The sequence below is a fragment of the Diplotaxodon limnothrissa genome, linkage group LG20 (assembly GCF_057381915.1).
Source record: "Diplotaxodon limnothrissa isolate DT_005_m linkage group LG20, D_limnothrissa_male_GT1.1, whole genome shotgun sequence".
Taxonomy (NCBI): domain Eukaryota; kingdom Metazoa; phylum Chordata; class Actinopteri; order Cichliformes; family Cichlidae; genus Diplotaxodon; species Diplotaxodon limnothrissa.
The window spans coordinates 29,557,967-29,582,881 of record NC_140615.1 but is presented as its reverse complement, the minus strand read 5'-3'; the positions used below and the strand labels follow the sequence as shown (position 1 = coordinate 29,582,881).

The 24,915-nt window shown below is 43.9% G+C and overlaps 1 protein-coding gene across 1 annotated transcript; it reads left to right on the top strand.

Moving 5' to 3' along the window:
- The first annotated feature begins 10,864 nt into the window (after positions 1-10,864).
- On the top strand, positions 10,865-19,177 carry LOC146611149 (general transcription factor II-I repeat domain-containing protein 2-like). The gene is made up of 3 exons (XM_085345578.1): positions 10,865-12,127; positions 19,026-19,043; positions 19,124-19,177. Exons 1-3 carry the CDS (start codon positions 10,865-10,867, stop codon positions 19,175-19,177), a joined length of 1,335 nt encoding a protein of 444 aa, XP_085201704.1.
- The last annotated feature ends 5,738 nt before the right edge of the window (positions 19,178-24,915 follow it).

Here is a 24,915-nt window from a genome sequence, read left to right as displayed (position 1 = left end):
CCACGTTGGTTGAGTGTGGAGTAAGTGTATATGAGAACATGAGGGTGGGAATGGATGTTTGTATATGTGTGTGCCTGTATTTCTGTGTCTATATGTCAGGTTGGGTGTCAGGCGCCACCTCTCTGGGGACATCTTAGGCCCTCCAAGGTATGGAGGCCTATCTCCCCCTACCACCACTTCCCCTGCCAGTGGCGGACTCCCTCAGACATCGGTGCGTTGGAGGTTCTTTGTGTCCGGGGATGGGCGTCCAGGTACACACTGGCTCACTCCTTGGCGGCCGCTTATCGGGGCCTGGAGCCTGGGGCTTGCTCGGGCCACTTCGGAGGTGGGGGTGCCCCCGGCCTCTCGGCCTGGGGCTCGGTCACTCAGGCACGGCTGGCTGCCGGCGGAGCTCACGGGCGCGTCACTGCAACTCCCCCTGGTTTCTGCTCCGCGGCTGCTGAGTGAGCCCTCATCTGGGACTCTCCTCAGCTCTTTCTGGGACAGTGGCGCGGCTGCCCCTCTGTTGGTCTTCCTTGGTCTCTTGTGTTCTGGGGGCCTCTGGATGTCTGGAGTTTTGATCTCCACCATACCTGCTTCATGCCCTGGAGGACGGGGCTGTAGCCCCCCCACACCCTCTAGCAGATCATTACATGAAGGAACCTTTTAAAAAACAAAAAACAAACGCGTCCATGCTCACAGGTGTACACACGGGTGATCACACCCACAAACTACACCCTTTTTGGCTCCTACCTCAAAGCACACTGTGTTCTGTTGATCTTATGTGCTGCACAATAATGTTTAATATTTAGTATTTACTGTCATATTCCCATATATCATTGTGATGTTGTTTATTCTATTACTCTTGTTCTCTTCTGCTTGTTTTCTTTTTTCTTTCTCAGCAGGTGACCCAGGTGATTGATATATGCTTTTTTTTTCTTTTTTTCTTCTTTTTCTGCTCATTCTGTTGGTTTTTGGTTTTTGCCCTTCTCCCCCGTCCCTCTTCTCAGCTGTTTCTCTTTCCCTCTTTCTTTCTCCCCTTCTTTCCCCCAGTCAAGTCTGTCCCATATTCAGTAAGTGAAAATAAAATAAACAATAAAAGGTGAATCAAATGGACCATTATTGCAAGGCTGGGATGGTCAATTTGGTAAAGTAAATCCGTTGGGCATCTTTCTTTGCCTTTAGACAACAATTCTGATGGCAAAAGAGCCAAACGGGACAGGCCAAAACAAAAAACAAAACAAAACAAAAAAAAACATGCATCTCTCTGAATTTGTATCCTCCATGAGAGTTTGTGTTGTATTATGTCCATCCATCCATCCATCCATCCATTTTCTTCTGCTTATCCGTGGCAGCAGCCCAAGCAGAGAAGCCCAGACCTCCCTCTGTCAGGGTCCTGGGTCTGAGCGACCCAGGGACCCTGAGCAGTTATGGACTTGAATTTTAATATATGTATTTCTGGTATTGTTGTCCCTCGTTCTCCCTGCTTGTAGATATGTGTGTATGTAGGTGTTTGTGTGTGGTTCAGGTGTTTCTGAGAGCACCTGTTTACAGGCACCTTCAGGCCTGGTGGGTGTGGCCCTGGCAGGTGATTGGCCACACCTGAAGACCGTGACACACCTGCAGCTGATCAGGCCTCATTGGAGAAGCTACTTGAGAGTGTGGTGGAGCTCTGTCCGACGCTGGATCATTGCGTGGCTTCACGTTAGTCTCTTGACCAGTTACCAAGTTTAATCTGCTGCATTGTGGTGTGTCTGACGGCTGCCTCTTTGTTGTTTTCCCCAGGAGAGGCGTGGAGACGAGAGGGCAGCAAGCACCGGGTGCTCAAACACTGGGAAGCGGAGACAGGAACACTAGCACTGGGAAGAAGACACGTCACGGGGGCCGGGAATGCACTGAGGATTTATTGTTATGTTTGTCCATTCACTGTAAATAAACGCACTGCTGCTATTCAGAGCTCCGCGCCTGAGTCCTCCTTCCTCCTTCCCCACGGTTGGCCATCGTCAACCATGACACCCTCTCCCCAACCACCACTTCCAGCTTGTCCGGTGGAACACCCAAGCGTTCCCAGCCCAGCCGAGTAATATAATCTGAGGCGTGTCAACCAAGATAGCCCTTCAATATCCAGAGCCTTCAGGAATTCGAGGCAGACATCATCCACCCCAGGGGCTCTGCCACCAAGGAATTGTTTAACTGCCTCAATGACCTCGCCCCCAGAGATTGGCGATTATCCCCTTCGTCCGCAGACTCTGTTTCCTCCACGGAAGACATGCCAGTGGCATTAGGGAGGTCCTTGAAGTATTCCTTCCACTGCCCGACAATTTTCTCAGTCGAAGTTAGGGGCGCTCCACCCGCACTACACACAGTCCAGGTAGAACACCGCTTTCCCCTCCTGAGTCAGCTGCCAGAATCTCTTCAAGGCAGTCCGAAAGTCTTTTTCCATGGCTTCTCCAAACTCCTGCCACACCCAAGTTTTTGCTTCAGCCACTGCCCGTGTTGCGTTCCGCTTGGCCTGTTGGTACCTAGCAGCTGCCTCCAGAGTCCCACAGGCTAACCAAGACCGATAGGACTCCTTCATCAGCTTGGTGGCTCCCCTTACCGTTTGGTTCAGTGCAGCGGCTTCGGCAATGGAGGTGCTGAACATGGTCCATTCCGATTCAATGTCCCCAATCTCCCTCAGAATGCTGTTGAAGATCTCGCGGACTGGGGCCTCAGCTAGGCATTGCCAGCTCACCCTCACTGTGATATGATTACAAAATCAATCATAAACCTGCAGCCTAGAGTGTCTGGGTCCCACGTGCACTTATGGACACTCTTATGTTCGAACATGGTGTTCATTATGGCCAAACTGTCATTTGCACAGAAGTCAAATAACAAAACACAGCTCGGGTTCAGATCTGGAAGGCCGTTCCTCCCAATCACACCCCTCCAGGTCTTGCTGTCATTGTCCAAGTGAGCACTGAAGTCTCCCAGTAGGACAACAGAGTCCCCAGGAAGAGCACCCTCCATTACCCCACCCGGGGACTCCAAGAAGGCTGGGTACTCTGAACCACCATTCAGCACATAAGCACAGATGACTGTTAGGACCCATTCCCTGACCCAGAGGCGAAGGAAACAAACCCTCTCGTCCCCTGGGAGAAACCCCAACATCCAGGCAACTAGCCAAGGGGATACCAAGCTACCCCAGCCTGCCACCTCTCACCAGGGGCAACTCCAGCCTGAGACAGAGTCCAGCCCCCCTCTAGGAAACTGGTTCCAGAGCCCAAGCCATGCGTTGAGGTGAGCCCGACTATATCTAGCCAGTACCTCTCAACCTCACATGCTAATTCAGGCTCCTTCCCCACCAGAGAGGTGACATTCCATGTCCCAATTGCCAGTCTTGGTATCTGGTGATTGGTTCCGCCAGGGCCTCTGCTCCTGGCCACCGCCTGGCTCACAATGTAAGCCGGGTTGTATTATGTTCAAATGTTTAATTAAAAAAAATTTTATTGCTCATTCATAAAGAAGAAAGTTTGTAACTATCTTGACTAGTGAAGAGAGTGTAATTTAAACTTGTGTCAAAAAGTTCACAGAACTTGGATATGCACAGAATGTTTTCCTTCATCATGTGGTTGAACTTGCAGGTATGTCCCATTTGCTGGGAGTAAGGGCGCCCTCCATTTGTGAGGTGTGCCTGCTGCTTGCGGCACAGGGAGGAGAGGGCGGGGCGGCGGGGGATTCTCTGGCTGGCTGGAGCAGCATCTAATAACTCACTCGCAAAATAAAACAAAATAAAAACAAAACAACAAAAACACCAGACATTATGATACAGACATAATTTACACCGATGTTTTTTCGAAATTCTATACACGAAAAGTGAGTGCGAGAGCCCTCGGTGCGCCTGCTTGCTGCTGAAGTCAAAGTAAACTTTATTGTCATCTCCGCTCAGTGGCGTGTCCAGCGGGGTGGCCCCCCCAACCAGACTGGCCACCCCAGGTGCCACCCCAAAGGCAAAACAATAAAATTCAATCAAATATCAAATGTACGATTATGTTTTCACGGTGAAGCTCAGATATCAGAGTGTAAGTGAATGCAGCATCGGCTTCTGCGCTATGTGCATCACGTTAGCAAAGGTAGGAGAGCCAAGCACGAAAGACGGCACTGCAGGAAACAATTTTTTGGTGAAAGAAAATGAGGACAGAATAAATGTCCCGGTAAGTAATATTAAGTTTGTTGAGTTTAGTAAACTTCGGTGAAATTAGAATACCAAAGAAAAAATAACACTTAAAGAATTAATTCAGCCGACGAATATTTCAGACAGTATGCTACTGAGGGGAGCTAACATAAGAGTTATGAGTTATAAGATATAATCTAAGTCGTAACATTGCTGTATGGAGCTGCAGATTTGGTTGCAGGTTAACATAGCTGGACTGGCCATCGGGCATACCGGGCATATGCCCGGTGACTTATTTTTTTTTTTAAATTTTTTGTAATGGCATGAACAATGAGAGGTGGTGGATTGGCCAGATGCAGGTTGATGTGTAAAAATAACTCAGTTGTTTGGTGGTGGCTATGGCGGGGCTTCCACAGAGGCCAGCAGGTGGATGAGGGAAGGGGAGGCAGGAGGAGAGTGTCAGGTGAACTGAACTTCAGGTAAGAAGTTATGACCTGCAGTCTATCTGGGTCAGATATAAACCAAGTTTAGGTGGAGTTTATTTTCGTTGTGCTGACTTTTTACCCTCAGTTGCAATAACTCGTACTGCGTTGTAGCCAGCTTGACGGAGTTTATATACAGCTGGGTGGTGCTATGATGTTACTGATAGTGAACTTTATTTTATTCATAAAGTTAGTTAGTAGAGTTGCCAACGGCTCCTTAAAAAAATGGAATGGTCCCTCATTCAGAGAAAATATTACACCTTTCGTATTGAGCTGAGAAGAGATGCAGTTTGTCCCGGACTTTCGCTAGAATGAAAAAAAGACACAAAGCTGGAGTTATTCTGTCGTTATGCTGCACAGCTGCCTCTTCTTCTCTCATTCTCCCCCCCTGCCTCTCCTGTTGCTACTTCAATCATGAAACTGATCAATGATCAGCTGATCAGCTTTTCTCTCTTGTTTATTTATCGCCCACTTTGCGCCAGAAAGAGGAAACCAGCAGATGTCGCGCTAAACAACAGCAGCACGTTTAAGCTTGATCAGCTGTTGTTAGAATTTATTTAATATTAATTTCTAGTATCAGCTGATGTTTGCTGGAGCCACAGCTGTAAAAGCTGCTGGTCATGATGTCGGTTTGGATATGTGGTGAGAGGGAAACATGAAGATGAAACCAGGAGATGTCCTTACTGAATCATCAGAGCTGAACAGGTGATGGAGAAACAGGTTTACCTTTTAGGTGACATGAATGAGTTGAAGGGAAGTTATGAACTGTTTCTGAAAGATAAATAGCGCCAGGATCCTTTTTCTACGTAGCTGACAGCTGGTAACTGTGCAGGGGTGGATCTAGGAAAGTGTTGCCAGGGAGCCAGGTAGGGCATTAACAGGGAAAGGTGGGGCACAAAGAAATACTTTTCTTTCTTATTCTCATTTAAAATATCTAGCTTTTATTAAATAATTATCTAAATCTTACAACCAAAGTTTTTATCTGACGTAAATACATACATATATATACACCAACAAGACAGTGTACATCACTGTCACAACAGCATTTATTTTCATTCAAAGTCTTTATGGCTTTAATACCTGGTGGGCCGGTCTCTAGTCAAAATGCCCGATTTTCTGTCCCAGTCCAGCCCTGCAGGTTAATACTGGCAGTGTCACCATGCCAGCTGACTGTATTTCATCATCAGCCAGTGTTGTTCTTGATCAATATTACCAAAGTTTACCATAAGGCAGCATAGAAAGTATTTACTTGCTTTCAGGTTTTATTCAAATGTTAGTCTTTTCAGTTGTTTCCCCACTTTTTTCCTGTTTCAAAATCAAACACCAATTTGTGAGAAGATTATCTTCTTTTTTTTAACAGGCAGATAAAGTTTTGCATTGGCTAATTTGTCAATTGTTTGTTACAAATGTTCATATTTTAATATTCAAAAATGTTTTTGCCCAAAACATATGTGCACTACATGTCAGTAAAAATACTATGCAAATATTGCTGTCCTTGAATGCTGAGTAAACACTGACAAAGCACTGATTGTATCTCTTGTACTTTATCAACGCAGTATCTAAAAACTTTGCACCGTAGTGGTTAAAATCTCATTCTAATAAGAGTTAAAAGCGCATTCGGTTATTAGGTTTATAGGGTTATTGAATTATGGCTAACGGTTGGTAGAATTTTTTTTAAACATTATCTGCTAATTACATCTGCCACCCTTCTCCAAATCTGTGCCCCTACCTGGCCCCCCCAACAAAAATTTTCTACACACGCCACTGTCTCCGCTACAGTCCAGTATATAGAGAGACGAGATGACGAGGCTCCAGTTACAACAGTGTAAGTAAACAAACAGTAACTACAGGGAGTGCAGAATTATTAGGCAAGTTGTATTTTTGAGGAATAATTTTATTATTGAACAACAACCATGTTCTCAATGAACCCAAAAAACTCATTAATATCAAAGCTGAATGTTTTTGGAAGTAGTTTTTAGTTTGTTTTTAGTTTTAGCTATTTTAGGGGGATATCTGTGTGTGCAGGTGACTATTACTGTGCATAATTATTAGGCAATTTAACAAAAAACAAATATATACCCATTTCAATTATTTATTTTTACCAGTGAAACCAATATAACATCTCCACATTCACAAATATACCTTTCTGACATTCAAAAACAAAACAAAAACAAATCAGTGACCAATATAGCCACCTTTCTTTGCAAGGACACTCAAAAGCCTGCCATCCATCCATCCAAAGCCTGCTTCCCTTTGCAAACTGCAGCAATGTGTCCGTATCTTTGGCATTTATACCCGAAAATACGGCACGTATGCTCTAACAGGAAAGCTCATGCATCCTATTTTAACTCTATCCGGCAGGACAGCCTCCTGAAATTTCAATAATACTTTTAAGCTACTAACCCTCTCCCTATTAATTGTTTTTCACAGTCTTTTTAATTTGCTGACCTCACTACCATGAATACACCGCTTGAGCTTTTCTAGATCCTCTTCTACAGGAAAACCTGTAATCACATCCCAGGTTACTTTGTTTTCTCCTTAAGATCCTCGTCTCCTGCGGTCTTCTTACAAATGCTTTTGTCATTCAACACCTTATTTTTCCAAACTTCTGTCTTAACCACTATCAATAAGTTGCCATCCCTAAGAATTTTTGCGAGCTGAATTTCTCCAAATTTCTTTTTCAATTATCTAGTTAAGGCTATTGGGCTCGATTGCACATTCTCATCTTCCTTCCTGAACTTCAGGATTATTTTAAATTCTTCCCTCACCGTCTTCCTCTGAACAACCCTGGAGTCTTCATCCAAACTGTTCCCCTCCAAACTCCAAACTTTACTTGTCTGTGTCCCAAACAAACTTGGCTCCTTTCTCCTGCTCCTCCCTCTTCCTGATCTTCCCACACTAGCAACCAGGGTACATTCACCAAAATCTATTTGGTCATAACCTGAGATGATGACGATGTCTCCAGTCTCCCTCCTACCTCAGTTTCCACCTGGTGTTTCTCCCTCAACTCCAATCTGTCCGTGACACCGAACTGAGGGAGACACTGACCTAAATACGCATAACAGGATAACAGGGACGTGAGAAGACACGAGGAACACAGCTGACACGAATAACCATAACGAGCAAACCTGAACTGGATGGTTTAACGTATAGATACGACGCTATGAATATAATATTTTTATATATGTCATTTCTGAGCAATAGCATGCAACAAATACAATATTTTAAAAGACTCAGTTAACATTTTACCACAATTAATTAACAATTAATACACAATTACAACTTCTTCAAAAATAGAAAACAGGACACTGCACAATAAAGGAGATACACTGAACCAAAGCTGGATCAAAGCATTGCTAGACTGCCTGATGACCTCACCCTCTAGCAGCCATCCTGTTATGAACCAGTCAGTCATTTGCAATAAGTAAATGATTAACAGTTGCAGCAGTTTGGTCATTTGTTCTTCTGTATGTCATTTAGCTCTATTCTAGTTGTTTGAACAATTTTTCATCAGATTATAGAAAAACATAATTTTAAGGTATGCCTCCAGAATAATTTAATTTAGTTATTTTTTACAGCGCTAAATTACAACAGCAGTCGCCTCAAGGTGCTTTATATTGTAGAGTAGGTCGTACAATAATACATACAGAGAAAAACCCAATAATCATATGACCCCCTATGAGCAAGCACTTTGGTGACAGTGGGAAGGAAAAACTCCCTTTTAACAGGAAGAAACCTCCATCAGAACCAGGCTCAGGGAAGGGCGGGGCCATCTGCTGCGACCAGTTGGGGTGAGAGAAGGAAGACAGGATAAAAGACATGCTGTGGAAGAGAGACTGAGATTAATAACAAGCATGATTCAGTGCAAAGAGGTCTGTTAACACATACTGAGTGAAAAAGGTGACTAGAAAGGAAAAACTCAATGCATCATGGGAATCCCCCGGCAGCCTATTGCAGCATAACTAAGGGAGGATTCAGGGTCACCTGGTCCAGCCCTAACTATATGCTTTAGCAAAAAGGAAAGTTTGAAGCCTAATCTTAAAAGTAGAGATAGTGTCTGTCTCCCGAATCCAAACTGGAAGCTGGTTCCACAGAAGAGGGACCTGAAAACTGAAGGCTCTCCCTCCCATTCTACTTTTAAATACTCTAGGAACAACAAGTAGGCCTGCAGAGCGAGAGCGAAGTGCTCTAATAGGGTGATATGGTACTACAAGGTCATTAAGATAAGATGGGGCCTGATTATTTAAGACCTTGTATGTGAGGAGCAGGATTTTGAATTCTGGATTTAACAGGGAGCCAGTGAAGGGAAGCCAATACAGGAGAAATCTGCTCTCTCTTTCCAGTCCCTGTCAGGACTCTTGCTGCTGCATTTTGGATTAACTGAAAGCTTTTCAGTGAGTTTTTAGGACTTCCTGATAATAATGAATTACAGTAGTCCAGCCTGGAAGTAATAAATGCATGAACTAGTTTTTCAGCGTCACTCTGAGACAGGATATTTCTAATTTTAGAGATGTTGCACGAATGGAAGAACGCAGTCTTACATATTTGTTTAATATGTGTGTGACCAAGTGGTCGGCGGGGTTATAAAAGAAATAATAAAATGACAACGCGACTTAGGGGAATTTCACCCCCAGGAAATATATATTTAAGAAAAATAGATAAAAGGAATAAAAAGAGGCCGCACAGATTCAAGGAAGCACACCGAGGCAGGTTGGCTCCAATATTAAAACAGTTTTATTTATAGTAAAAATAAATAAAATATTAAAAACCAAGATATAGCGTCATTGTTGACAGTGTCCTAAAGTTAAAATAAAACAATCATGGAACTTGGACTTACCAGCAGCTGTGGACCCAAAAGAAAATCACACGAAAAGAAAATCACCCGGTGCTGTACAAAAGAAAGTGTAAAAACGACCCACCACCTGAGGTCCCTGGCACGTCCTCCATTCACTGAAATAAAACAGAAATACGTTAAAAGAATAAAAGGACACTGAGCATCAGGCTCGCTACAGATCATAAAAAAACTAAAACCAACTTTAATAAAAGAAATCACACACGTGCGCACACACACACACAACACTGGAAGGCTACGAGTCAACTAAAACTCGTGCTGGTGGTAATTGTCCAAGCCTCAATTGCAAGCCGGTCTGGGTCCCCACAGGCTGAGACCGGCAACTGAGGCGATTTAAAGTTCCCAGCATGACACTCGGGCAGAGGATCGCTCAGAAGTGTGGTTACAAGCAACAGTCCAGAATAAAATACAATAAAACCAGGCGAACCAGAAAAAGGTAGGCCTACTTTAAAAAAAACAGTCTCACGACAAGACAAGACAGGACAGGACAGCAGGCTCCACCGAGGAGGAGCCCTCACAACAGCGGCTAGGCAGGCGTCTTGATACTCCAATTAAGGTTGGGCGAGTTGCCACGGACAGGTGAGGGCAGCGAACAAACCCCCAGGACCGGAGGCACTATACCAGGGGTGCTCAATACGTCGATCGCGATCGACCATTCGATCGCAAAGGTAGCATTGGTAGATCGCATGGCATTAAAAAAATAGATGCCAGCCTATCATCCATCTCGTCACTTGATTGATACAGGGAAGCCAGTCAGATGACATCAGATTTTTTCTGACGCTTAGGTCGCTGCGCATGCGCAAACAGCGGCGCGAAGTGTAGTAAAACTGACAAGCTAGTCAGCGAGTTAACTCCAATTTTTAGCTCTCGGTTTTTTTCTCTTAAACCTAAGAAAGGGTTAAAAATGAGTGAGGGAGCTGGACCAAGTAAGAAGACAAAAACGTATCACTTTCATACGGAATGGGAGGAGGACTTTTTTTTCACGATGTCATTTTCGAAGTGCGTTTGCCTCATCTGCCAGGCTACCATCGCAATGCCAAAGAAGGGAAATGTGGAGCGGCATTTTCGAACTGTTCACGGAAAATACGACACTACATTCCGCCGAAAAGCGAGCTAAGAAAGAAAAAGGTGAATAAACTAAAATCCCAGTTGTCCGGACAGCAGTCATTTTTCACACAACAAACTTCAAAAGCGAAAGCCGCCACCGAAGCATCGTTCCGGGTGAGTCACATCATCATTAAAAACAAGAAGTCTTTTCAAGATGGAGAGATGGTAAAAGAGGCTTTCGTTGAAGCAGCTGACTCATTGTTCCGAGACTTTAAAAATAAGGCAGAAATAACATCTTCGATCAAAGCTCTCCAGCTGTCAAGAAGTACAGTTACACGGCGCTGTGAAGCCATGGCGGAGGATTTAACCCAGCAACTTTGGAAGGACATCGGAGATTGCCAGTGTTTCTCACTGCAGTTGGAAGAATCTACGGACGTGAGTGACACAGCCCAGGTGTGCATTTTCATTCGTATGGTGTTTACTGATATCACTGCAAAAGAAAAGCTATTAACAGTCCTGCCCATGAAGGAACAGACGCGAGGAGAGGACATATTTCAGTCGTTCAAAAACTTTATCGAGAAAACCCAGCTCCCAGTGTACAAATTGGTGTCTATTACCACAGATGGAGCACCCGCAATGGTTGGCCGCTTGAATGGATTTATTGCCAAGTGCAGGCAGGACGATGCTTTCCCGGACTTCCTAAATTACCATTGCATAATCCACCAACAAGCATTATGCGCTAAAATGCTCAACATGAAGGAGATCATGAATGCTGCAACGAAGATCGCCTGTTCTATTCGCGCCAGATCTCGTGCACATCTGGAGAAGGCTGACTGCGACCACTCTGAGTTGTTGCTACACACTGACGTGAGGTGGCTTAGTCGAGGGAAATTCCTGCAAAGATTTCGAGAGCTCTGTCCGGAGATTAAGGAGTTTTTCCGTGTAGCTGGACAAGCAGAATACATGCAACTTAATGACGGTCAGTGGCTGTTAGACTTGGCATTTTTAACCGATCTGACAAACATGTTGAATGGCCTTAATCTACAGCTGCAAGGAAAAGACAAAACAGTGATCAACATGATCAGCTCAGTTAATGCTTTCAAACGAAAGATGCAACATCTCTCTTTAAAGCTGCAGCGCCATGATTTGATAAACTTTCAAAACCTGGCGTCAGAGCTGGAGATGCAAGGGATGGCCTGTTTGCAACTTGACAGTGCACGCTACACAGAGCAGATTGACAATTGTCTGTCAGAGTTTGACAAACGCTTTCAAGACTTTTCTTTGCTCGAGCCAGTCGCTACCTTCATGTGCTATCCTTTTCGGGAAGATGCTGAGGTCGATTCACTCGCATCAAAAATTGCAAAACTATTTCACCTGAACTCTTCTGGAGTGGAAGATGAGATTTTGACACTACAAGCCGACATTGAGCTGAAGTCCAGAGATCATGGACAGTTCTGGAACTTACTCACAGAAGTAAAGTACGCCAACATGAGGAAATGTGCTGCCTCTTTGACTGCATTATTCGGCTCCACTTATTTATGTGAGTCATCATTTTCCCACATGAAGATCATTAAGTCCAAGTACCGTTCCACCATGACTGATGAACATTTGGAAGTGTGTTTGAGGCTGGCCGTCAGCAGCTACTGTCCGGAATATGCATCCCTGGCTGATTCAATTCAGTGCAAGTCATCAGAGTAAACTCAGGTAATGACAAAAAGTTTACATTGTTAATTGTGTTGTGAAATATTGGATATTGCGGTTATGCATGTATATACATTGTAGATATAAAGAATCCTCAATATATTTATAAATAAGTATATGTTTTGGATTTTTGTAGTGGGTAGATCATTTTGACTTGGTCATTTTATAAGTAGCTCACATGCGGAAAAAGTGTGAGCACCCCTGCACTATACTCTCACTGGTGGAGATAACTGAGCACCTCTCTCCGCAACGCCGGAATAAAACAAACTGCCACGCTGTAGCTGTCATATGATCTACTCGCTTGCTGATCAGTCCGTCGCAGTGTGCCAGCATTTACTGCTGCTTTGCGCCGAATGCACGGGAGGAATGATCCAGAAAAACACCGGCTTAGCTTTATACGTGCTGACGCCACCCTGCAATCAATATGCAGGTGGGTTCCCAATTAACCTAGTTGCGCAGCCGAGAGCAAGAGAGAGCGAGAGTGAGAGAGAGAGAGAAAAGAAAAGAAAGGCAAGTAGCCCATCCGGCTACATGTGCGTTGAAGGACATATCCTGGTCAAAAATGACTCCAAGGTTCCTCACAGTGTTACTGGAGGCCAAGGTAAAGCCATCCAGAGTAAGAATCTGGTTAGATACCATATTTCTAAGCTTTTCAGGGCCAAGTACAATAACCTCAGTTTTATCTGAATTAAGAAGCAGAAAGTTTTCCGCCATCCAGGTCTTTATGTCTTTAAGACATTCCTGCAGTTTAACTAATTATTGTGTGTTATCTGGCTTCATGGACAGACAGAGCTGGGTGTCATCTGCATAGCAGTGTAAATGTATGCTATGTCTTCTAATGATACTGCCTAAGGGAAGCATGTATAATGTAAACAGAATTGGTCCTATCACCGAACCCTGTGGAACACCATAATTAACCTCAGTGTGTGAAGAGGACTCTCCATTTACATGCACAAATTGGAGTCTATTAGATAGATATGATACAAACCACTGCTGCACAGTACCTGTAATACCTACAGCGTGCTCTAATCGCTCTAATACACGTGTCAAACTCAAGGCCCGCAGGCCACATCCGGCCCGGTGTACATTTATATCCGGCCCGTGAGATCATTTTATATAGATTTATTATTATTGTTATGTATGGCCCGGCGATATGAGGCGCTAATAACACACAAACTACAGATCCCATAATGCAGAGCTGCAGCCTCCTTGCCGAACACTAGGCTAGCTGGGAACATTCCCACGTCAATCAAGTCAAACTTCTGTTATTGCGAAGCTAGCCCCTCACAATGGTGGAGAGAAAAGTTGATTCTGAAAGCAGAGCCTTTCAGCGCCAGTGGGTGACTGAATACAGACATTGCCGGTAAACCCGTGTGTCTTATTAGTGGAGCTAATGTGGCTGTAATTAAGGAATTTCATTTAAGATGGCACTACGAGACAAAACGTCAGGATAAGCTGAAAAACCTAAATGCACAAACTACAGAAGGTAGAAGAGCTAAAGAAGAATCTAACATTTCACCAGAGCAAAATCACAAAGTGAAGCTGTTGTGAAAGCAAGTTTTATTGTAGCAGAGGAAAAAGCCAAATCAGCCCGGTGCCACTCTGATGAGCTGCGAAGAAGCTGTGAGACATCTTGTGTCCAGACAAAACGCAGATTTTGGCAAATGTGAGCCTGAGGAGAAATACGATTGCTGATCGGGTTTGTGAGATGGCCACTGATTTAAGAACACAGTTGTGTGAAAGAAGCAAAAACTTTATTGCATACTCTCTTGCTGTGGATGAAAGTATAGACATGATGGACATTGCACAGCTGACCATCTTCATCTGTGGAGAGGAAATATTGAACATTAAGTCGATGCAAGGGACAACGACAGGGAAAGACATTTTTGAAAACGTATTTCAAAGTGTAACCGACATGAAACTGCCCTCGGACAAACCTGTTGGACTTACAACAGATGGAGCGCCGGTGTTGTGTGGTGAAAAAAGCGGACTAGTCGGCAGGATGCGAGTAAAGTTGCAGGAGGAGAACTGTACCGGTGAGTTAACAGCATACTGCATCATACACCACGAAATGCTGTCTGGTAAAGTCCTAAAAATGGAGCATGTAGTGGTCAATTTCAGTCTTTTATGTGGGAAATAGATTCAGAGTTTGCCAACATTCCTTATCATACAGAGGTCCGTTGGCTGAGTCGAGGAAAAATTCTCAATAGGGTTTTTGAACTCGGCAAGGAAATCTGTCAGTTCATGGACATGACATATGATGCAGTGAAGGCATTTCAAGTGAAGCTGTCACAAATGCACCAGTGCAACTTGCTGCACTTTCCCTGTTGCCAAGTAATGTTGAACCAAGTTGGCGCACTTTGCTGATAAACTGAGCGCACTGAGTTCGCAGCGCTTTGGTGACTTTGAAGCACAAAAAGAGAATTTTGAGCTGTTTCGCAACCCATTTACGTGGAAACTGCACCTGTGCAGATTCAGATGGAGCTGCAGTATAATGGTACAATCAAGGCAAAGTACGACTCTGAATGGCCCGCACAGTTTATTTGTTCCATTCCTGAAGTTAAATTAAAAATGCTTCAAAGGCTTCGAACTGAACATCTCAATATCTGAACATCTTACCTTGGGCATGGGCATCTGAGAGGTTGCACTCTTGACTATTTCTGATTGGTTTAGACCATGATATGGGCTTAAAGTGTGTCTGTTGTTGACCACACCGAGACTTTCAGATTTGCAGAGACTTTATTTTTTCTTTTGACTCAAACAACTGGTCGAACTAGGAATTTTTGGTCCCCCATTTCTCAATGGGGGACCAAATTGGTCACACTCTAGAGCCCTATGAGGGGAGCTAGGACCCAGCCGAGTCTTGTACCCATACTTCTTCCTAGGGAGGGAGCTGCTGGTGTCTGGCCTGTATCCCCCACCCATCCCTGTCTCCAGCTTGAAGGTGGCTAAGGCCTAGGCTGCATCAGGCCCGGTCCCTGGAGTGAGAGCGGCTAAGCAACAATGGCAGCCCCAGTCTTCAGAGCAGGCAGCTGGTGGTCCCTACAGTCTTGGGCATCTGCACAGCCCGACTGGCCAGTTATGAATCCATCCAGTGATTCCTATTCTTCTTGTAAATCTTGTTCATCCTGACTCAGCCCCAGACTGATGGGCCCAAGCAGGTTGTGACCCCTGCACAGCCCCAGCTTCTACAGCATTCATTGTAACTGGGTCCCATCAGAATGTGTGTGTGTGTGTGTGTGTGTGTGTGTGTGTGTGTGTGTGTGTGTGTGTGTGTGTGTGTGTGTGATCACTCAGGCCACTCACACACAGACTCTATACTCAGACCAAGTCCTTTACACTTTATTTGAATGTGTGTACACTACAAAACTCCTGTTCTGTATATATTTCTCTTGTTGTATATAATCCTCTTGTCTGTTATTTATTGTTTCTGTTCTACTATGTATATTTTGATTCCATGCACAGTTGGTGTGGTGCATCCACAATTTTGTTGCACATCTACAATGACAATAAACGGCTATTCAATTCTATTCCACTGCATTCTACTTTACGAATATCACAGAAATGTATTGAAGTGATTTTAAAGTTCAAACTCTGTTTTAAATCATGTGTGTGGAAAAGTCAGATAGCGAGCTGATGATAAGGTTTGCTGGACATCAGGTGATTAGATGTTAACAACGTGATTGGATGTCACAGTAGGTAGGTCAGGCCATATGTCATTTCTGAAGATGTGGCATCCAGTCAGAGATAAAGGAGAAAAGGTGACCGGGTTTAAAAGAAGAAATAGAGGGTTACTTCATCTTGTTATTGCGATGAGCAAAAGCTCATCTGAAGATTCAGCCCAGGGAATCCACAGCTAGAAATGATAGAAAGTAACCCCAGACGAGCAGCAAACTGGTCGAGTCATTTCTGGCCTTTTCTCTGCTCATTTTTGCCATGTTACATTATTAGTTCAGAAGGATTTGGATTTTTTTTTTCTGGATTCCAACTTTCAAGATTTACTCAAGATTTACTTTCATGTGGTTTGTAACTTTGAGAAAATTTGGATTGCCACTGAACAACCAAGGGCTGCTGCTTTCCTGTCGGAATATATATGGTCAACACAGAACACAGAGAGTGCATCATCAGATCCAATTGTGTTTGTCCTCTCCGATCTCTCTCCTCCCAAAGATTGGAGCAAAATAAGTATTAGCCCAGAGTTGTCATGGTTTTGGCTCTTTGTCAGGATAATGAGATGCTAATGTTCAGTCTGGAGAGACTCTCGGTTTTATGTTTCTAGTTCTTAGTTCTTGTTTATTTTTGTTGTTTCCACAAGTACCTGCCAGTTAAGTTTGTTAGATTTAGTTATTTGTACTTGCCAAAAATAAAACCCGACCAGCCTGACAATCCTGAATTTGGGTCCTAACCTGCCTGCCACACACAGCATTATGACAAGAGTAGGTTAATTAGATAAGTATAATTCAGGTGATTTGATTATTATTTTGTTACAATTATTAGATTCTGTTTTTGCCTTGCTCTCACTAAATTGCTTTATTAAGACATCCTGCAATCAAAGTCTAAATTGTGGACGTTCCCTTTTAAAGTCTTTGTGAAACAGTAAAAATCTAAGTATGAATCCTCACTCTTACTCCAGCCCTTTAAAAGTAGCAGACCCCTGGGGCTTTAAAACAACTTACATTTCCATCTGAACATCTGTTTTTGGGAAGGTCTTGCATATAGGCAAGATCATCTTCTTCCGTTGCTCCAGCAACCATTGAGCAACTGTTGCTGAACTGGCCTTCCTGCAGTCCAGGCCTCTGACCAACTGAAAATATATGGTGCAATTCCATATCTGTAGATATGGAATTGGTGTAGACGGGTTGCCTGTGTCTTAGTGGATGTTCAGGATTTAAATATCGTGTATGACGAATCTGTATACAATTTGTAGGTGTTGCCTCCCTAAGATGATGACCAGAGGGGCAACTGGTTTCCTGTTCAACAACGTGTGGCGCTGTGATAAAGAATAGAAAAAGGGACACACGTTGAGCTGATGTCAGTTTCACAACAGGAAGGTTTATTCTTCACAACAGCTTAGAACAGCTTCAGGTATCACCATACTAACTGCAAAGAAATGGCCTTATGTTTCAGTCCAGTTTACCATACATGGCCACAGTTCCCTGAGCTAGAGACTGTATAAATCTCTCAATACAACTTTGACAAAACATAAACAAAATATTGCTTAAATCCATTGATAATATCAGATCCACAATGTATCACAAAGATAAACAAAACACAATAGTGTATTCTGTACTTCATTTTTAACTACATTTACAAACATCATAAAATTAACTCATTTTAATTCTTGTTCAGCACTAAATTATTTATGTGAAATGTATTTCCACTGTACTGACAATGTAACTTCTGTTTTTTTAAATATAGCTATTTTACTCTTTACAAGGAAATAATGTCTTTGACATAAAACAAACATATTCACTGTTCTTATACAACCTACAACTATATAGAGTGCAATGCTCCTTTAACAGCGTTCACTACTGCTGTGCAGTCAGCATTGATCAAACAGTTTCCTTATAACACTTTATAAATGTCTTTGTATTAAACCACAAACTTGTTCTTGTAACCACAAGATCAACCAGAAGAATAAAACATAGTATGAAGCCCATTTATCAGAGTGCATAATACATTAAGAGTTTAGTCCAGAAATCTCTCACAGGTCAGATTAGCTTCCCCACACACACTCCGTATTCCACATTAGCCAAGTCCGCTAGCATTAGCATCATTTAGCCTGCAGCCTTAACCCACAATTCAGACACAACTCAGAATGAATCCATTTCTTTAGCGAGTTGCGCTCATTACCCACATAAACAACATCATCCGTTTGTAAGGTCTGCAGTATACATTCATTTAAATGCATTTACTAACCTGTGATAAAGAATAGAAAAAGGGACACACGTTGAGCTGATGTCAGTTTCACAACAGGAAGGTTTATTCTTCCTCTGTGCCCCAAAACGCTACTCGATACCACTGCGCGTAATGCGCCCTCTAGCGGCTGGATGTAGGATAGCATTTTAAATGACAGGTACAAAGATACAATCACAACAAAACACAACAACAACTGGGCTGTTTTCCCCAGTTTAATTCTGATACTAGATTTTACTAGAAAGCTATTTTCAACTCTCTACACTCTCCCCCACTTAAAAGAATGTCTCCTGACATTTGTTTCTTCATGTGTGGACCCATTAGTGTATGAGTGTGCAGTCATTGTGGTAGTACGGCTGAGAATAGATAGGGTGAAAGAATGATGGGACGCTGTGTGTCCACATCCAGGGTTGGCTAGCTGAAAGGGTGTTCATATCTGCCCTCCAGTGACAGTATGATGGCTGACCCAGTGCATTGTACGTGAGTCTTTCTGCTGGTCTCCCCCTCCTCTGTGATCTCCTTACAAAGTCATTTTCTCTATTTTCTCCATCCATTTCCTCCATGTCTTTTTCTGCTAACTCCTCGGCCTCCACAACATCTTGTTCTCCCCCATATTCTGGCCTGTCAAGAGGACAGAACTCTCTTGCTGCTGCCCGTAGCTTGGGCTGACTTTGAGAATCCTGCTTTGGAATGACAGTTTCCTGTTGCTGAGGGTGCTCCTGTTGAATAGCAGGTCCTTGTTGTTGAGGGTTCACGAGTCTGTAGCATGGAATCTTCCTCCGGAGGTCATGGTGGTAGGTATAACTATCTTCCTAATCCGAGCTACTGGTCGCCGTTTCGTTGACATCTCTTTCAGGTTGTCTTTACCTTTTTGCTTTTGTCTTTTCTTCCACAGGAAGTTCTTCCTCGAAAGGTAAGTCGTTTACTGGTAGTAGGAGGTTTCTATGAAGAACCCGCATGGCTTTACTACCTCTCTCTGGCTGTACCTTATAGACTGGTCCATCTCCCAATCTCTCCACCACACGATGTACTACCTTCTCCCAATAGGCGCGGTTTTCCTGGCCCTCCTCTCTCTGACAAATTTTTCACCAGTACTCTGTCACCTGGCTGGAGAGTAATACCTCTTACATGTCTGTCGTACTGCTTTTTGCTTTTGGCTGAGGACTGTCGGCTGTTATTTGCAGCTATTTGGTAAGCGACTCGCATCCTCTCAGCCCACTTTTGGACAAACGTTTGGTGGTTTTGTGCCTCAGTGTCTTTCCCTTGGTGAAAAAGTAGGTCAACTGGTAGCCGTGGAGCCCTGCCATACAAGAGAAAAAACGGAGAGTACCCTGTTGCGTCATGTCTTGTGCAATTGTAGGCATGCACGATCTGAGGCAGGTGATCTTTCCATTCACTCTTTTTCTCTTCTTGTAGGGTGCGCAGCATTTGGAGAAGTGTGCGATTTAATCGCTCCACTGGATTGCATTGAGGATGATAAGGAGTGGTGCGTGAGTGTGCAATTCCTGATAGTTGTTGCAGTCTTTGGAACAGGCTGTTTTCAAACTCACGTCCTTGGTCGTGATGCAACTTCTCTGGATACCCAAAGCGAGGAATAAAGTCCTGAAATATCTTTTCAGCAGCTGTCTTTCCTGATTTGTTTCTCGTTGGGTATGCCTGTGCAAAGCGCGTGAAGTGATCAACGAGGACAAGGATATACTCATATCCAGTGTTGGTCAAGTTACTTGAAAAAAGTAATCAGTAATTAATTACTGATTACTCCCCCCAAAAAGTAATCCCGTTACTTTACTGATTACTTATTTTCAAAAGTAATTAATTACTTAGTTACTTAGTTACTTTTTAAAAACACGATTTACAACCTGAAGAGGTGATAAAGTGATAGATCTTTCAGCCCAATTCTACTTTTTCTACATAATCCATCATACAAAATGTAATCAAATGGAAAAGTCTCTTTTTTTTAACTTGTTTTATCAGTTTTAATCTTTTAACTTTATGCATCAAGCAAAACATTTAATTATATGCAACATTCTCTGACTTGAATAAATTAGTTTAACATTTAAACCTATTTTCTACACATTCCAGCACATAAAATAAAATATTTTTTGTGTTTTCACTCACTCTTTCAAACAGATGCAAGTAAAACACAGCAGAAAATAAATAAAGTCAAAGACTCAGCGGTCCTTTTGCTCTATTTTCACCTGTAAAGCAGGAGCAGGGTAGGCGGAGGGTTACCCTGGTGTAGGTGTGCTGCGGTCAGTTGAAGAATCCGCGCGAGTGTCTCTGTGAGTTTCCCATCACGTCATAGCTACTCGGTGCTTGCTCGGAAGTTTAGGGGTTTTTTTCGCTGTAAAAAGAAGTTTTCTTCCCACGCACGATGGACGCTAATGTTTTTGTCACTTTTTATGGAATCAAACTCAAAGTAAGGTCAGTACTTCCACGCTTTAAACGCTGCACGCTCATACTCTCTCCCGCACTCGATATATTATCCATTGTTGATCTGCACACAGCTGCTGTCACTAACGGCGCACTTGCTTACGTCACTGTCATGAGACATTCTCGCAAAAAAAATCACGGTTTTAGTAACGCAGTAACGCAGCGTTCCTACGGGAAAGTAACGGTAATCTAATTACCGATTTTGCAATAGTAATCCCTTACTTTACTCGTTACTTGAAAAAAGTAATCAGATTACAGTAACGCGTTACAAGTAACGCGTTACTGCCCATCTCTGCTCATATCCTCCTTTGCTTGGCTCCAAGTGCAAATAGTCAATAGAGACCAACTCAAAAGGTGCACTGGTGGTGAGGGATCCCATTGGAGCTCTCTGTTGGATATTGGGGTGCTTCTGTTTAATACACGGGCATTTTTTTGTCACGTATTCTTCCACATCTTGCTGCATGTACGGCCAATAGAACCGTTCTCGGGCCAGATGGATCACCTTTTCAGAACCTACATGCCCCATGTCGTCATGTAAGCTTTTCAGTACCACTGATTTGAGCTGTTCAGGGAGGACCAGTTGTCGGTTTTGGTTTGTTTTTCGGTAGAGTAGTCCATTTTCTACTTCTAACTTGTTCCACTCATAGAGCAGTCTCCTTGTCTGTTTAGACATTGTTTTTTTTATCTTTTTCATTTGGAGTCCAAGCTCTCAGTTTCAAAGAAATAACTTCTTTAATAGCTGGATCTGCTTGTTGTGCAGCTCTAATATCTCTGGGAATGATGCCTGAAACGCTATTGTGTGGTACAGCATTTCCATCATCACCATTTAGCTGCAATGCAGCCACCCAGGGAACATCATCGTTTTGTACCATTTTTGTCCCCTGCCACACCGCAGAGACCACCTCCGGTGACACTGTCTCTGTATGGTCACTCATCTGCTGCTGCAGGTTCACGGGATACCTGGACAACATATCGGCATCAGCGTTCCTCTTTCCTGGTCTATACTTAATGTCAAAATGGAAATCCGCCAACTCCCCAACCCATCTGTGACCCACAGCATTTAGTCTTGCTGAACTCAGGATGTAGGTCAAGGGGTTATTATCAGTATAGACCGTGAAAGTTGGTGCATAATACAGGTAATCCCGGAACTTGTCGCAAATAGCCCATTTAAGTGCCAGGAACTCAAGTTTGCCCGAGTGCAGATGATAGTTCCTCTCTGCAGGTGTTAAGGTCCTGGAGCCGTATCCAATGACACACAGTTTGTTGTGTTGGCGTTGGTATAATACAGCTCCCAGACCTTCGTTTGAAGCGTCCGTGTGTAACACAAATGGAAGATCAAAATCTGGGAAGGCCAGGATGGGGGGGGTTGTCAACATGTCCACCAACCTGGACACCACGTTCTGATGTTCAGTAGTCCAAGTGACAGGTGAGCGAGAGGGAAGTTGCCCCTTGTTCCCTTTGGTCACTGGACTTTTTCCCTTAACAGTCTGAGGCTTGATGGCATGACCTGTCTCAGCTGGGTTTTGGAGAATTTCAAACAAGGGCCTCGCCAGTCATGAAAAGTCTTGGATAAAGGACCGGTAGTAACTGAGAAATCCAAGCAACGTCCGGACCTCTCCAACTGTGCGATGCTTCTTGTCTTTCAGGGCTAGAACTGCTTCCAAATCCTTTGGATCGATCTGAATCCCTTCTCCTGACACCACTCGCCCGATGTACCGAATTTGTCTCTTAAAGAGCTCACATTTGGCTGGGCGAAGCTTAATGCCATGTTGTCGCATCCGGTGAAACACTTGTCTTAGATGGTCTACATGTTCGTCAAACGTTTTGGAATAGCAAAGGACATCATCCAAATACGGCACGCAACACTCGTCTCTGATGCCCTCTAACACTCCCTCCATGCACCTCTGAAAGGCAGCTGGTGCATTCGTCAGTCCAAAGGGTATTCGTACCCATTCGTAGAGTCCCCAGGGTGTGCTAAAGGCAGTTAGATGTCTTGACTCCTCACTCACAAACCCTTGATGGTACGCACTCCCTTGGTCCAAGATGGAGAACCATGAATTGCCTCCTAGGCTGTCCAACAAATCCTGGATCCGTGGGAGTGGATGGCGATCTGGGACGGTTTTGCGGTTAAGCTCACGGAAGTCAACACACAGGCGAAGACTGTTGTCTTTTTTTCGCACACACACTACAGGTGAGGAATGGGCAGAAACAGACTTCCTAATCCACCCCCTGTTTAGGAGATTTTGGATATACTCCTTCACCTCCTTAAACAGTGGCCGTGGAATGGAATTGTAGCTTTTTTGAACGGGAGTGTCATCAGTTGTATTGATTTTGAGCTGTAAGCCAGGGACACACCCAATGTCTCCTTCATCACGAGCAAACACGTCTGATTCCTCATAAAGCATTTGCCGTACCATGCTCTGGTCAGGCTCCGGCAGGTGATCTAAATCCACATTTGGATGCCATCTTTCCTCCACACTGCCAGCCTGGCGATTTTCCTTCCCATTACTTTGTTCTTCACTGGTCGGACTTGTTTGGGTAGCGCACAGAAGGGTGTCATTGTGTGGTTCTCCAGGCCCCTGCATAGTTGGATGGATGTTTACAGGTGTGCTTTCAATAATTTCTTCAATGAATCCTAAGACTGCTTTTGGAGGTAAAAAAAAACATCATGCCTTGTTGAATTCTGGATTGGTATTCTCACTATTTTTGAGGCGCCAGCCGGCACTTCAACGAGCGCAGGAAATAACTCCAACCCATCTGGCAAGTGACTGTCTACATTCGGCTCAAACAACATGACTCCTCCTCCAGGAAAAGCTCTCATGCGGCATTTCACCTGACAGATCTGACTGCGGGGGATCGTGAGTCCCTTCTTTCCAACTCTTAATACTGGACATTCTGACTCTTCCAGGGGTTGCTTTGTGTGAACCACCGAAACAAGACTTTCAGCATTACTCTTCTGAATTCTCAGGGCTTCTGACAGGAGACTCACTAAGTTGCCGTCATCTCTTTGATCACCATTCCCTGCAATCATCTCTTGTATCACATTAAAGCCTAGTAGCGGGCTGCTCAACCCCTTGACTTACTAGCATGGGAACATGAATAGCAACTGAACCATGTCTGCTACTTGTGATCTCAAGAAAAACTTCTATCCACCCTTCAAACGGCACATCTGTCCCATTAGCTGCAGTGACTTTGAGTGGGTGATTTGAGAGTAGGCTTTCCAGTGGCCTAATTGTCACATTTGGCGAGGCCTTTTGCACCCAAGACTTCTCCACAATGCTTACTTGGGCCCCACTATCCAACAACATTTGAAGTTTGACCCCATCCAGATAACAAGTTACCATACACCTGCCCCCAATCAGCTGGGCAACACGCTCCCTTTTGGACACTTGACATGATTTGGGGGTCTTGGTTGAAGATGGAATTTTATCTTTCAGGTGCAGCTTCTCTGGGATTGGGGACTCTGCATTCTCCAAGGTCACTGGTGGTCCCTCCCCAGCGACCTCACCCGGTTTCCCGACAGAGTTCCCTTTTGTAAGCAGCCAATAGCTCTGTGTCCCTTTTTTCCACATCGGAAGCAGTGTGAGCAGGTGTCATTTCCTTGGGATACACATTGGTGACATTTCCCTTTAACTTCAGGCTTGGTTGACTGTTTTATGTGTGGCAAAGGGTTGTAGGTGTTTTCTGTTGCCACATTCACTACCGGTGTGATGGCTTTCTCCAAACTTTTGGCCAAAGATGACACTTGGGCTGTTAACTCCTGTATAGCACTGCGATTGGCCTGCACCTCTGCCTGCACTTGAATGGCATTCTGTTTGTCACTGTCCAGCTGGGCTGTATTGATACTGATTGCTTTTTGTTTGCATACCTGTCCCAACCTGGTTTTCCTCTCAGTGTCCTCCCTCAGTGATCTTGTGATCACGTCGAGTATAAAGTCATCAGTCACATTCATGTCTGAAATATGTGGTTGAAGATCTCGTCTGATGTATGAGCATTTTTCATTCATCCCCTGGTAAAGCGAATAAAGAAACACTCCCTGCACCAGTTTGCTATCATATTGGAAGTCTGTACCTTGTTTAGAAGCAAACATTATACGCTGCTTGACCCCCATTAGTCTATACATAAACTGTTGTGGGCTTTCTTTGTCATGTTGCTTTGCGTTACTTAGTTCCTGGAACAATTCAGTACTGCTCTTATCCCTAAGGTGTGCTTTAAGGAACCTTTTTAACTCAGCAAGGGTCAGGGTGTCTTTGGTCATGAGCATGTCTTTAAAGGTACCAGGCTTAATTATCTTGAGCACCGTTCTTAAGACCTCAGCTTCTGAGAACCCCTCAGCCAGACCTTCATCAATT